We start from the raw sequence: 14,218 nt of genomic DNA, 5'->3' as shown, positions 1-14,218 counted from the left end.
CATTTTACTTTGCAGACAGGAATTATAGGTGAACCCGGGCTTGATAGTGAGACCTTGCCTCTTAGAACACAGCACAAAACAATAAAATGGCCTTTGAATTACACATTCTAGATTTACTTTGTCAGAATTTAGGTGAGTCTGGGGCTTCTCTATGTGTTACTTCTCTATGTCACTGGGCCTTGCAGATAATGCAGTAGTTACTGGCAACCCCCACTATGCCCCTCTCCCTTCAGGGTAGCACATAGTTAAATCAGGGATATCTAGGTAACCTGCTTTCTCAACGGAGTCCTCAAGAATTTATCCCTTTGGTCCCACGGAAGTGTCCTAGCTGATTTCTGAAAGCCCCAAAGCCTTCTGGGAAACAGGTACCTACATCATGCCTCTATAACTCTGGCCACTTCTGTACATCACTGTATAGTTTAAAAAATGATGAAAATAATGCCTTGGAGACAAGGCAAAATCAGGAAGTAATATTCATATTATGGTTTTGTAAATGTATTAAGATTTACTCTACTTTTTAGTCCTTAGAAATTGGTGTGTTTGAATTAATCAACATACCATTTTTTTTTCACTTCAAGAAATTCTATGTGAGTTATTCGGTGAACAGTTAGGAAGGTGGCTAGGATTTTCAAGTTGGAAACAGATTGTGGGAATTCTGAGGACTGAACAGACTCTGCCTTGGTAATGCTGATAAGCTTCTCACAGAATGAGAGCATCCTTTACCTACAGTGGTGATCTGGTCTATGAGTTTTGTTTGCATGACTTGTGCATAAGATTGTGGAACAAACACAAAGTTAAAGCCATGTTGTCCATGTTTATATGTGAAGTCCACGCCTGCCCAGAAGGGAAGAAATATTTTGACTGCAGGTTTCCAGACCCTGAATTACCAGCTGGTGGTATAAACTGTGAGACCACGTGTGCAAATCTGGCCATGAACTTCACCTGTGCTCCGTCCTCACCCTGTATCAGTGGCTGTGTTTGTACTTCAGGGTGAGTTTCCTTCCTGATAATACAACCATATTCAAGATTTAAAGAAAAAATAAGGTCTCCTAAAATATTATTGGGGACACTAGATAGTTAAGTGGTTAATAAAGCTGGCCTATCAGCCTAAAGGCCTGAGATGGATTCATGAAACCAATATAAAGTCGGAAGGAGAGAATTGATTCCACAGAGCTATTCTCTGACCTCGATATACATATCATTACACACTTAGGCACATCACGCACACACACACACACACACACACACACACACCCTTAAAATAATTTTAAAAATATTCTAAGAATAGCCAGTTAACAGCAGTTAACTTTGAGTTGGTTGCTTGCAGACTGTTGTAACTATTTATCTAGGCTAATTTAACATTGTGCAAGATAAATTGGAGTCATGCACAAAATTGAAGAAAGAACGTATTTTAAGATAAGGTTGGCATTTCTCCCTTTTCAGCTGCAGGTTTGGAAATAGTTACACAGCCAGTCACCTTCACTCAAGTAACCATTTAGGTATACAACACACACACATACACATACACACACACACACACTCACCCACACACACATGTATGTGTGTGTATATATATGTATATATGTGTGTGCATATATATGTATATATAATTGCTGTACTAATTGTCATCAACCTTAATTTGCAATAGTGAAGTTAACTGATTTAATTATAAACATTGAAGGTAACTATTGAGGCTAAATAAGGGGTTATTTTTAAGTGGGAACTCTGACCCCATTCATACCAGAGCTCAAATTCGAACTCTGCCACTGTTAGCTGGATGATTTTTGTCACACATTCCTCTCAGTCCCCAACTAGGTAGTCATTGTAAAATATGTAAGATACTGTAAGACAAATAACACACACACAGTCTCTCTCTCTCTGTGTAGTGTAGTGTATTTAATGTATATGAATCACAATTTAATTGTAGGCGATCTTGTCTTCATATACTCCCTTCCATTGTAGAAATACCATGTACCTGGACAGACATAGAATCTGGAGGTTGTTAGCTTCCTTGTAAGCATATGTATTATCAGTTTTCCCTCTTCTTGGCCATCTGATGAGGACTAGAGGGAGGGCCATCCCAGGTAAACAGGTCACCCATTCTCCCTCAATGAATATGTCCCACAAAGACATAGCCAAGATCAACTCATGAAAAGCAAGGGCATAGGAGAGGGAGGTCCTGTACTTTGTCTCCCAGGAGAATCCCCTTTGTCTAAATGGCTCCAAAGAGCCAAGTATCTGGGAATGGTTTCCATCTTCTTAGAAGAGCAGGGCATGTGAAAGAGAGAAAGAAGGTCGCAACAGACAAGATCTCACACGTGAGAAGAAAACAGAGTTGGTGGAAATCAGGCAGTAGAATGAATGAGCAAAGAAAACAATTTGTCAAAAAGACAATGAAAAGAAAACATTTGTGGGAAATAATTAAAACCTGCAACATTGCTGGATTTGTTTGACTGTGACAAGCACATTTAATCGGCACATGGCCAATTAAAGCTGTAGCTAAATTTTAGTTCAGATGGGGCGCTTGATGCTCTTTCCTGTCTATCATCTTTGACTTTTAGTTCAAAGTTGGCATTTGTCTCCTGACTAAACCTTATTAAGAAACTTACAGAAGTGACTTCCTTAATTGCATTGAAATAGATAGAACTACAATCAGCTGAGATGTTTATGATTGATGTGGGAAAAATTTACAAACAGAAACTTCTGGTAAGAGGTTGATGATGCTAATTTAAGTTATCATATCTTCAGTGTGATGTTTCCTGGCTTGTGCTGAGATAATACCTTAGTATAGCATGTATTTTCCCTGAGATACCATAAGGTCAGTGGTTAGAAAGGGTCTACGTGCACTTAGTTTAGAAATCACTGAACAAAAATAATGCAAAGTAGAAGAAAGTCAATATTAGTGGCTTCAAACATTGGTCCTCTTTGTTAAATAACCTTGAGGCAAGTTATTTAGCTCCAGTTTCTTTTAAAAATGAAGGTAGTGGTATTTGTTTCATGGATGGCTGAGTATACAATAGCACATCAGTTTATCACAAGCTCCATCCCAGCCAACCAAAAAGATACAAAATAATTGTGTCTTTCTCCTCCTAGTTTCTGATTAGAGATGAAAAAAAAAAACCCATCCGTTATCAAGTAACATTTAAGACAACATATTAATAAAAAGGAATGTGAAATTCTTGCTTCATTTTCACCTAAATACATCTAAATCAAAGTGTCGCAATTTTTGTATCTTAGCAGCGAGAAACACACTTGTTTGCCTTTTAAATTCTTCAGCAGGAAAACGTTGCTGATTTCGTAATTTACTCTTTCGCCAGGGACTCTTAGACAACATGGGTTCTTTTTTTTTTTAAATATATTTTATTAATTTATTCATGTTACATCTCAATGGTTATCCCATCCCTTGTATCCTCCTATTCCTCCTTCCCTCCCGTTTCCCCCTTACTCCCCTTCTCTATGACTGTGACTGAGCGGGACCTCTTCTCCCTGTATAGGCTCATAGGGTATCAAGTCTCTTCTTGGTAGCCTGCTATCCTTCCTCTGAGTGCCACCAGGTCTCCCCATACAGGGGACACAACACAGGTTCTTTTAGTAGCAAACAATGATGATGGGGACAACCACTCTCTATTCCAATGTGCTTGTTCTAGAATGACTTGCCATGTTACAAATATACACTGCTGTTTTATATTTATTGTACTATATAACAGAAGGCTAAATCATATCTGATCAGGTGCTTGGCATTTAGTTACCACTGTGATTCTCTTTTTTAGAATTTTTTATTAATTTATTCTTGTTACATCTCAATGGTTATCCAATCCTTTGTATCCTCCCATTCTTCCCTCCCTCCCATTTTCCCCTTTTTCCCCTCCCCTATGACTGTTCCTGAGGGGGATTTCCTCCCCCTGTATATGCTCATAGGGGAAGTATTGGAGAATAGCAAAGTAGAAGGATCCAGAGAGTCCTAGAAACCTACAAGTAGAACATTATGATAGGCAAATTGGGGCCCAGGGGTCCCGCTCAAACTAAGGCACCAGCCAAGGACAATACAGGCGGTAAACTTTAAACCCCTACTCAGATCTAGCCAATGGGCAGAACATTCTCCACAGTTGAGTGGAGAGTGGGTTATGACTGAGAGTGGGGTACTCTGGTGCCTCAAATTTGACTATGTCCCCTGGAGGGGGAGACCTGGTGGCACTCAGAGGAAGAATAGCAGGTTACCACTGCGATTCTCAAGGACCTTGTGAGGAAGAAAGAAGGCAAAACCATCAATGCAGAAGACAATGTTGACCATGACAGAATCAAAGACCACAAGCCCGCCTGACACTTGCGGGGTTTTTCTAATCATATTCCTCTTTCATTTGCAAGAATGGCGGAGCACAAAGGGAAGTGCTACGTTCCGGAAAGTTGTCCCTGCATCTGGAAAGACTGGGAGTATGTCTCCGGGGAAGTCATTTCCACGCCATGTTACACCTGGTAAAGGCAGCCTTTTATTCCACAGAAGTTTTCCTCAGCCATTGGGTTGATTTCAATTATTTTACTGTCATGATTATATGTGTTTGGGTAACAAAAGCAAGTCAGAATCAAGCCTGGGGGCCGCTGAATGGCTACTTTCTATGAAGGGACAATGGCATTTTAAATTCAGACCTGCTAGCTTAGGAGAGAAGTATGAAATATGACAATATGGCAACTTAATAGGAAAAATATTGTAAACTTATAAGAGGTTGCTAAGGGTTCCAAAGAGAAGTCCTTATTCAACAGAAGTTGGACTGTTTAGAAGTCAATAAGCATAGTGTCATAAAACAATCATGTTTTGCTAAAATTTCTTTAAATACACACAAGGGTTCTAAAATCAGGAAGATAGTATCCAGCTAGCTTAAGCAAAGGGGTTGGATTGTGCTCTCTGGGTGCTAGTAAAGCCTATGCTCAATTTTCACTCTATTATCTGTTTTTTGTGTGTCTCACATTTAATTTTTGTATCTGGTACTTTAAGTGTAAACCCAAGACAAATTGGCCACTGTATTTGGCATTATCAGAATGAACCGTCGATATCCATAAGGATTATTGACTCTAGTTGCTTCTGAGTACAAATGGTTAGGCTACTTGAAAATGCTAGTGCTGCAGCGATGACCCTGGTTTGATTTCCAGTTCCAAGGGGATCCAACCCTACCTTTCTGGCCTTCACGGGCACTATGCACACACAGAGTACACAGAAATACATACAGGAAAAACACCCACATACATAAAATGAAAAAAAAAAAACCCTGCTGATTAGAACCTAACTTCTCCACAAGGTAACCTTTGTCATTCTTTAATAGTGTTTGTCGGCGGGGGATGTTCAACTGCACATATTCCCCATGTCCTGCTGTGTGCACAGTATACGGGGACCGGCACTATCATTCCTTTGATGGCTTGGAATATGATTACATCAGCGATTGCCAGGTTTTCTTGATAAAGGTTGGTCATAATTGTTTTTTTTTATTTTGCATAAGGCCAAGGTACAGAGCGACATGTTGTCTATGGCATATCACATTAGTATATACCACTAATGAAGTTTATGACTGTATTTACTTTAAACGTATTTCTTTAACTTTAAACTCATCCTAAATTTTCTTATTGGTAAGGAATAGCCCTTTTCCTTGTCTGTGAAATGAAAATAATGACTCTACTTATCTCCAATGGTAAAGAGGGCTTGACTAATTGCTCACTGAATGGGAATTATTTTAATTATTGTTAACTTGGCATTAAACATAATATAACAGATTAAACCATATATTTTATATATAATGAATATGATTTTTGGGGCTAGGAATGCTATTTTGATGGCATCCTTTGGCAAATTCCTGGATTTGTATATCTGAGAAAAATCTTAAAATTTCTCATATGGGTAAAGTGTATGGATAGTCTACATGCATAGTTTGTTGCAGAATTAAACATATAAATGAAAAAAAATGTAAGCTTTTCAATAGAGTCACACAAGAACAGTAAAATGAACACCCCTCCCCCAACAAGTAAACGTGTGATTAGTGTATTTTTCTAGATATGGTTTTTACATCACATTCTCTCATGAGAATAGAGTATAAGATCCATTTTGACCATTTCCATAAAACAAAAAAGATCAACTTCATGAAGATTTTCCTTACATATTAAACAACCATGAGCACTTTTCTATACCTTGATCTCTTAAGGCACCATCTATATTTCTTCTAGCAGTTCCAGGGGTTCAGGTTTCACAGCGAGGTCTTGGATGAACTTGGAATTTATTTTGTGCAGGGCTATAGGTATTGGTCTAATTAAATTCTTCTACATGTGAGCATCCAGTTTTCCAAGGACTGTTTATTGAAGTTGCTATCTTTATTTCTGCATATTTGGCATATAATTCAAATATCAGAAATCTGTAACTATATGAACTCATATTCAGGACTTCTGTTTTGCTCTCCTTGCCTACATGTGTGTTTTTGTAACAGCACCATGCTGTTTTTATTACTGAAGCCCAGTAATGTGGCTTGAAATCTTGTATGGTAATTCCTTCAGCATTGTTGTTGTTATTGTTGTTATTATTATTATTGTTGTTGTTGTTGTTATTATTATTATTATTATTCCTAGTATTTCTTTTGTTATTTAGGTATTTTTGTGGTTCCATATGAAGTTCAGTTTAGGATAGATTTTTTTCTTTCAATTTTTGTGAAGAGTGTTGTGGATATGTATGGGATGGTGATTGTTTCACAATAGTAACTTTACCAGTCTATGAACATGTTTCTGATTGAGTACGTAAAAAGGCTACCGATTTTTCTAGCTTGGTTTTGCCTTTTACTTTGCTGAAATCATTGCTCATTATTACAAGTTTTCTGATGGCCTTTTGGGGATTCTGCTATGTTAAAATGTCATGTTATCTGCAAATGGAGAGTATTTGAGCTATTACCCTCCTTGTAGCCTTTACTTTTCCACTTTTGTTTTATTGCTCCAGATGGTGTCTTAAATAGAAACAGGGACAGTGGACTGCCCAGTTTGCTCCTGGTTGATACGGTTGCTTTAAGTTTTCTCTATTGGTGATGCTGTTGGTTGTGAGTTTATCATATAAAGCCCTTATTGTGTTGAACTCTGTTCCCTTCAGTGGCTCACTTAATAATGCATCTCACTGTGGATGAAAAAATTCTGTTTTGTTTTGTTATGTGTATTGCTTGATGTTTGGAGCATTAGAAAAGGCACAGTAATTAATGTGCATTCTAGAAGTGTAATTACTTTCTTTTCCAACTTGTATTGATCGTCCCTGTTCTTGTGTTCTATTATTTTAATAGCCATCATATAAACACAATTTGTAATATTATTCTGATTATTTCGTATTTGTGCAATTAGATCACATATCACTATGAATCAGTGCAATGAATTATATTTCTTTTGGCTTTCTCTTAGAGAATAGCATAATTATAACTGAGTTATAAAGTTAAAAAAAAATCACTGGTTTGACATATACTACAGTCTCCCTACATAGTAGAGTAAAGGCAGTCAAATTAACTGCTGTTACTTACAGTGACAAGCATTTATATTAAGTTCATATAGCTGCCTTCATTGTGATGATATCAAAACAACTAAACTTTTGTGTTCATGCACATCATTCGGGGATGTTGTTAGTGTGGACTCTGTTTCCATAGGTTGCCGTGGAGTCTTGTTTTCAACTTTTTAAACAAGGTCCCATTGGTAGTGATGCTCTAAGTCCAGAAACTACACTCTTTGCTAGGAATTGTGGAAGCGTTTGTACAACAAAACATGATGGAACGTCTGTATATTAATTATTTCTTTGAAATTCTCCTCTTCTGAATATTTTGTCATATTCAGAAAAAGGACATTCCTTTGATATCATTGAATCAAGCCTGTCCTGTTCTATTGGATGTATTGTTTCTGTTAAAGATGCTTTTGTGGTGCCATTTCAAGTAGTAAGAGAAAAATTTGCCAATTGGCATTTTCATTTTACAAATAAAAACAAATCACAACTGCCTAAAGTCTAATCCGCACTCCACTGTCTATGCAAACAATTTCCAGTGTGTGACAATGGTCCTTTCCCATGCATGAATTCATTTAAATCATTTCTGTTTATTTACCATTAACTATACTAATAAAGGCACATCTACTATTCATCTCTCTATTAGAACAGATTAACTTGAGAAAAGTGTAAAGTTTTGAAGCAAGAATTGTGTGTATATTTCTCCCTTCTTTCCTTCCCCAAGTTATCTGGGAAATTCTGGGCATTTGATGCACTTAGTAACTACCCATTAATATCTTATACCTGGCTAAAAAAATCTTTTATTAGCTTTTTCAGTTGAAAACAATACCAACCACTGTATTTTTACATTTGTTTCTTATGACAAGTTTTAGTGGATTAAAAAAAATTTTTTTTTATGTATCTGAGTGTCTTGAGTGCACATTTGCATGTGTACTGTGTGCATGCCTGGTATCTAGATAGGTCGTGAGAGGTGTCAGATCCCCTATAGGTTGTTCTGAGCCATCATGCAGGTTTTGAGAGATGAATCCCAGTTCACTACAAGAACAATAGTGCTGCTAACTGCTAAATCATCTTTCCAGGCGCTGGTATTTTTTCTTTTCTTTCTTTCTTTTTTTTTTTCAAGACAGGGTTTCTCTGTGTATCCTTGACTGTCTTGGACTTGCCTTGTAGATGAGGCTGGCCTCGAACTCACAGAGATCTGCCTGCCTCTGCCTCCTGAGTGCTGGGACTAAAGGCATGTGGATTTTAAATAACGTTTTTACTAATTCATTGAGAATTTCATACAATATACTTTGGTCATCTTCTCCTAATATCCTCATCCTCCTTCCATACCCACCCTTTCCACCTTTGCTTTCTACCCAACTTCATGATTTCTGCCCATCAAATCCAGTTTGTGTTACCTATCTAGGCTTGGGAATGGGGCCTGCCCAGGCGTGTAGTTAACCTACCAGGGGTCACATCAATAAGAAAAGCTGACTTTTCCTCTGCCAACAGCTATCAAATGTCAGTAGTGCCACAGCCAGCGCTGGGACCCTGTGCCCGCCTTCCCTCCTCTGTGCTGAGGTTTTGCTTGGCTTAAGGTTGCACAAGTCTTCTCTGCATGTTATCATGAGCCCTGTGGGTTCTGTGAAACTGATCAGTTATGTCTGGAAAATGCTGTTTCTTTGTTGTTTCCCACCATATTTGGCTCTTACAATCTTTAACACCTCGTTTCTTAAGATCTCTGAACCTCAGAAGCAGAGATGTGATGTGTATAATCCATTAGGGACTGAGCACTCCACAGTCTTTTATTTTGTGTACATTGACCAACTGAAGGTTTCTGTGTTAATTGCCATCTATTAGAAGGAGAAGCCTCTCCAATGAGGTTAACTGTAATATTTCAAAGAGGTGACCACTCTGAAAATGCTTAAAAGTGGAGTATTTGTTTTGGCCAGGAAAGGCTATTTTAGTATTCTATACTGAATTACTACGTGTAGTTTTCTTACTGGCACCACAACAGAATAAAGCCACTCTGATGAGCATTTGTATCCTACACTCATCCTTAGTTTACCATAATACCTTCATGTTAAAACAAACACGTCCTGTTCTGTTTCAAATCTTGATAGGATTGCCTTCCTGTGTATAATACATCATAAGAATTATTTTCTCAGCATATTAGAGGCAGTCCTATTTAAACCATTAATTCAATGTATGGTTGATGATCAGCTGACTTAATAAAAAAGATTTGAAGAGTAGCAGTTCTAGAATTGTATGTGCCTACTCATGAGGCAATGTTCTTTCTCAAAAGAACACAGCATGCCTACTTTAGAACTACATTTTCACTGAATTTTATTGATAAACTTGGGAAAATTTTACTAAAATGAATAAAACTGTAATCAGGCCCCAAATGCTTTTTTTTTTTTTTTTTTTTTTTTAGGACAAATTGACTTCAAGCACACATAGTAAGCTAAGAAAACAAAAATCTAAAAAAGAGTAAGTCTTCTCTTTTGATAATAAAACATAATAGTATATGCAAAGGACAAATTAGTGATTAACCGAATGTAAGCTGACCCATTGTCTTGAAATATGATTGTCTGAATTTCTTAGTGCTTGAATTCTTTTCAGTTCAACCTTTTTAGTGGCACTATTTGCTGATGGTCACTCCCTTTGCCACGACTTCCCATGGCAGAGCCTTCCTTCTGGAAACATCAGTGCTTCCTTTGAGAGGAGAAGATGGCCCCTGGTTCCACTCTGACTTGGGGGGTGGTTCTCTAGTGCCCAGGGCACTTAGTTCCTGTGAGCCAGATCTCCTTCATCTTTGTACTGATTGCAAATCCAGGCTTTATCTGCAGTGTCCTTCCACCTGGTCAAACTTATCTTGAATTCCCTTGGGTCCTGAGGAGGACCCAATAATTTAATTCATAAAGTATTTATTTGTATTTCTCAATTGGACTTTCAAAAGTAATACATTTTGTTTTAAAGGTATAGTGTTTTTTAACCACCCACCCCCAATTGAAGGAAGTTAGATTTGTTTTTTTTTTTTTATCACTAGAAGGCATTAAAAAAAACTATTGGTTCTTTGTGAATTTCACATATGTATCACAATCCCACTCATCTACCTCTCCCCTCAAACTTGCCCTTTACCCTTGAAACATCGCCCCCAACAGAAGAAAAAAAATTATCATTGTGGAACCTGTAGTGTGTGTCAGTGTGTCCCACAGTATACCCTTTGTCCACACATCTTTGCTTGAAAATGTTGATTGCAATGAGTCTTTGCACTGGTTCAAGGCCTCAGGCTTCTGCTATGCTATCAATACTGGATCTTCACCAGGACTCCTCTCAGATATCTTGGTGTTGCCCTGTGTCATAGAGAAAGATCCTGAAGTTTTGAATTTTTAGGACTGGGCCTTTCATGTATCCCAGCAGTTCACTGTAGGGGTAGATGTTGGTATGGGCCAATTTAAAGCCCTGGGTCTGGGACTGGGAGGTATATGAGTTGGCCAGTAGGATAGCTCTCCCTTATCCATACCATTGGGGTGAGATCTCTTGCCTTGCCCCAGCTGGCCCATCCAATGCTTGGCCAGCAAAGCTCAAAGCCAGCTCTCCCACTCTCCTTGGCCCTGGCTCCACACACACCCCTCCACTTCACTCCCCACCTGTCTCTGCTATCAAGGCCAGCTCTACTGTGCTGCCCAGGTGAGGTGCAGGGTTTGCATTCCCAAATGCTGTAGTAGGTGGGGTACAGGGCCAGTTCTCCCACTCTCATGACTCTGGCTAGCTCTTCTGCTTGCCATAGGTGGTTAGGAATGAAGGAAGGGAGGAAGGCATCTCTCCCTTGCCGGCACATGCACCTATGCCACCACCATTGCACAGCAGACAAGAGTTAGGGTCTCTTCTCCATGCTCACATCCTTGGCCAGCTCTCCCATAGTTCCTACGTTCAGGGCCAACTCTACTCTGTAAATGTTTTTACTTCCTCAGAAGAAGGGATGAAATGAGAGCCATACCCAAGTTTTATTACAGAGCATTTCTATCTACCTATCCTTAGCTAGGCCTGGAAGCTTCTAGCCTCCATACAATCTAATCTTCTGCAAAACCAGACTTTGAAGGCTTCAGCTTCCAGGATCAGTCTACTAAACTAGGCCTAGAATCTATTCATTCCCTGAGACTTACTGCTGGATAAGTTCACCTTTTCTAATGCTTTCTGAACTCTGGTTGGCTGGTTCAACTCAGCTGTTCTGCCTCAAAATGGTTCTTCAAGCTGAGTGATTCAAACTGGCTTCTCTTAGCTTCCCACTGAATGGCTTTGCTTGGAAAAACTGCCTCTGAACTCCATGAATTGAACTGCATGAACTGAATTGCACTCAATTGAACTGCACCAAACTGTACTGTACTCTCAAACTCTACTGTACTGTCTCTACCACCCCTGTCTACTCTCTCCATGCTGCTTTTAAGTAGCTTCTCTTTCCTGTCTGTTCTCATGAGAGTTGTGTGTAGCCTCTCTATGACTCATTCTGCGGGATCTTTCTCTGACTTGTCACTTTCTCTGTCCCTCAATTAGACATTTTTGTTTGGGATTAAAGGTATGTACTAAAGGCGTGTCTGTATTCCAGTTACAGGGATTAAAGGTGCGTACTAAGGGCATGTTGGTATTCCGGTTGGATCACATAGACTTAGGTCTTTGGATGTTATCCCTTCCCGGAGCAGCCCTGCTACTGGGTTGAAATTCCTCTACACCCGTCTGTTGCCCAGATGAGGTGCAGGGCCCAGTGTCACACTCGCTATAACTTTGGTGGATAAATACTTGTTAGAATTCAACAATTAAAATGCTCTGCTACCTTATTTATTTTAGATGTTTGTGCTTTTTACCACAACACCACATAGCATTTGTGTGTGTGTGTGTGTGTGTGTGTGTGTGTGTGTGTGTGTGTGTGTGCATCTTGAGACAGATCTAGAGAAAAGGTCATAACTGTATTTTGTGAAGCAAGATATGATTTAAGTTTTTAGATTCATTAATTTAAAAATAACTAAAGTTGTTTACAGGACAATTAATATTTCTGGATTCTGGTAAGTTATTGTCAACAAAAAATGCCGAGTACGCTCAAAAGGTCATTAACAGGGTTAATTACTCGAGTTGAATAAATCAACATAAAATTTGTATATGTGTGTAATAATATAAATGTGTATGTGAAAATAAAAAATATTTAATAAGAAAGATTTGTGAAGATATGGTTTAAGAGAAAAAAATCCACAAAGTCCAAAACTTTTAGCATCCTGTCCTATGCTAAAAACTCCACAAAGGAGACCATTTAAAAAAAAAAAAGACCAGGAACTATATTATTCTGTTTCTCACATTCAGAGTCCAACTCTAATTCTATTAACCTATAGCAACAGCAGTCACTGCTAGGCTTCTTCCCACAATGCTTTAGGTTAGGTTTTCAGTGTTCTCCTTAGCGCATCCTTCAAATGCTACTGCTCCCCTCAAACCCCTGGGAGCTTTCTGATTTCATCACTCTGAAGTACCTAAACCTTGTCTAAGTTTTCACACACATGTACACACATGCATATGCACACACACACACATGCAGGCACAAACAGAGAGACGTGTATGTGCACATACACATGCATGCTTTCTGTGATATCAGATCTGGACTGAGGATTTGAGGCATAATGATGAACAGAAATTAATGTGAGCCTGACGTCATTTGTACCTTGGCTCTTAGGGAGAATGTTACTTTTCTTTTATAATTACAAAATTCACATAAAACGACAAAGAAAAAGCAGTAATAACCTAGGTGTGAAATCCACCTCTTTGTCTCTCTGTCTCTGTCTTTGTCTCTCACTCTGTCTCTCTTGCTCTGTGTGTGTAGTGTGTGTGTGTGTGTGTGTGTGTGTGTGTGTGTGTGTGTGTGTGTGTGTGTGTGTGTAGTGACCAGAGGCATATATCGGGCATCTACCTAAATATTTCCCTACTGTATTTTTTGAGACAAGGTCTTTCATTGAACCTCAGATAAAAAAATGACTATTATAAATAGCTATTGAGCTCCAGGAATTAATTTTTCTGCCTCCCAAGGAGTGAAGCTGAATACGCATGCCACTCTACCAGGCTTTTAAAATGGGGATTTAGTGATCAAGCTCATCATTTGGTTATGGGTTCATATGTTTATGCACCAAGCACTCCACGCACTGAATCAATTCTAAATCTTTTCAGTTTTCATCCTATTCTGTTTTGGAAATCACTCTTGTCTTCTAGTAACTACTGATTTCTGGCCCTTTGTTTCTTTTAAAAATATTTTATTTATTATAATTTATTCACACATTACATCCCGATTGTTATCCCTTACCTCCTATCTTCCTGTTTCCATCCTCCCTGTCTTCTGCCCAATTACCCTCCCCTAGGCCTCTGATGGAGGAGGGGACCCTCCTATCTCACTGTCTGACCATAGCCTATCAGGTCCCATCAGGATAGCCTGTATCCCTTCCTCTGTGCACCACTAGGCCACACTGCCAAGGGGCAGTGATTAAATCCTGGGCACCAGAGTGCAAGTCAGAGGTTCAGCAGCAGCTCATTCTCCACGTTGTCCACAACGTGGAGAATGAGCTGCCCATCAGCTACATCTGAACGGGGGGTTCTGCATGCATTGTCCTTGGTTGGTGCATCAGTTTTTGCAGGGTCCCCTGTGTCCAGATCTGTCAGCCTTGTCCAAGAGGGGTCAGAAGCTCCACAGGGAGCCCACCGTGG

The 14,218-nt window shown here is 39.0% G+C and overlaps 1 protein-coding gene across 1 annotated transcript in view; it reads left to right on the top strand.

Moving 5' to 3' along the window:
- The window catches only part of Otogl (otogelin like), a 136,541-nt gene that overhangs the window by 49,526 nt on the left and 72,797 nt on the right, over positions 1 to 14,218 (top strand). Inside the window, exons 23-25 of the mRNA XM_051172978.1 lie at positions 828 to 990; positions 4,366 to 4,473; positions 5,316 to 5,454. Coding sequence (XP_051028935.1) covers positions 828 to 990; positions 4,366 to 4,473; positions 5,316 to 5,454 — 410 coding nt within the window. The remainder of the gene's footprint in view (positions 1 to 827; positions 991 to 4,365; positions 4,474 to 5,315; positions 5,455 to 14,218) is intronic.

The sequence above is a fragment of the Acomys russatus genome, chromosome 31, assembly GCF_903995435.1.
Source record: "Acomys russatus chromosome 31, mAcoRus1.1, whole genome shotgun sequence".
NCBI lineage: Eukaryota > Metazoa > Chordata > Mammalia > Rodentia > Muridae > Acomys > Acomys russatus.
The sequence above is the reverse complement of the archived record's forward strand: the minus strand, read 5'-3'. Positions and strand labels throughout refer to the sequence as shown.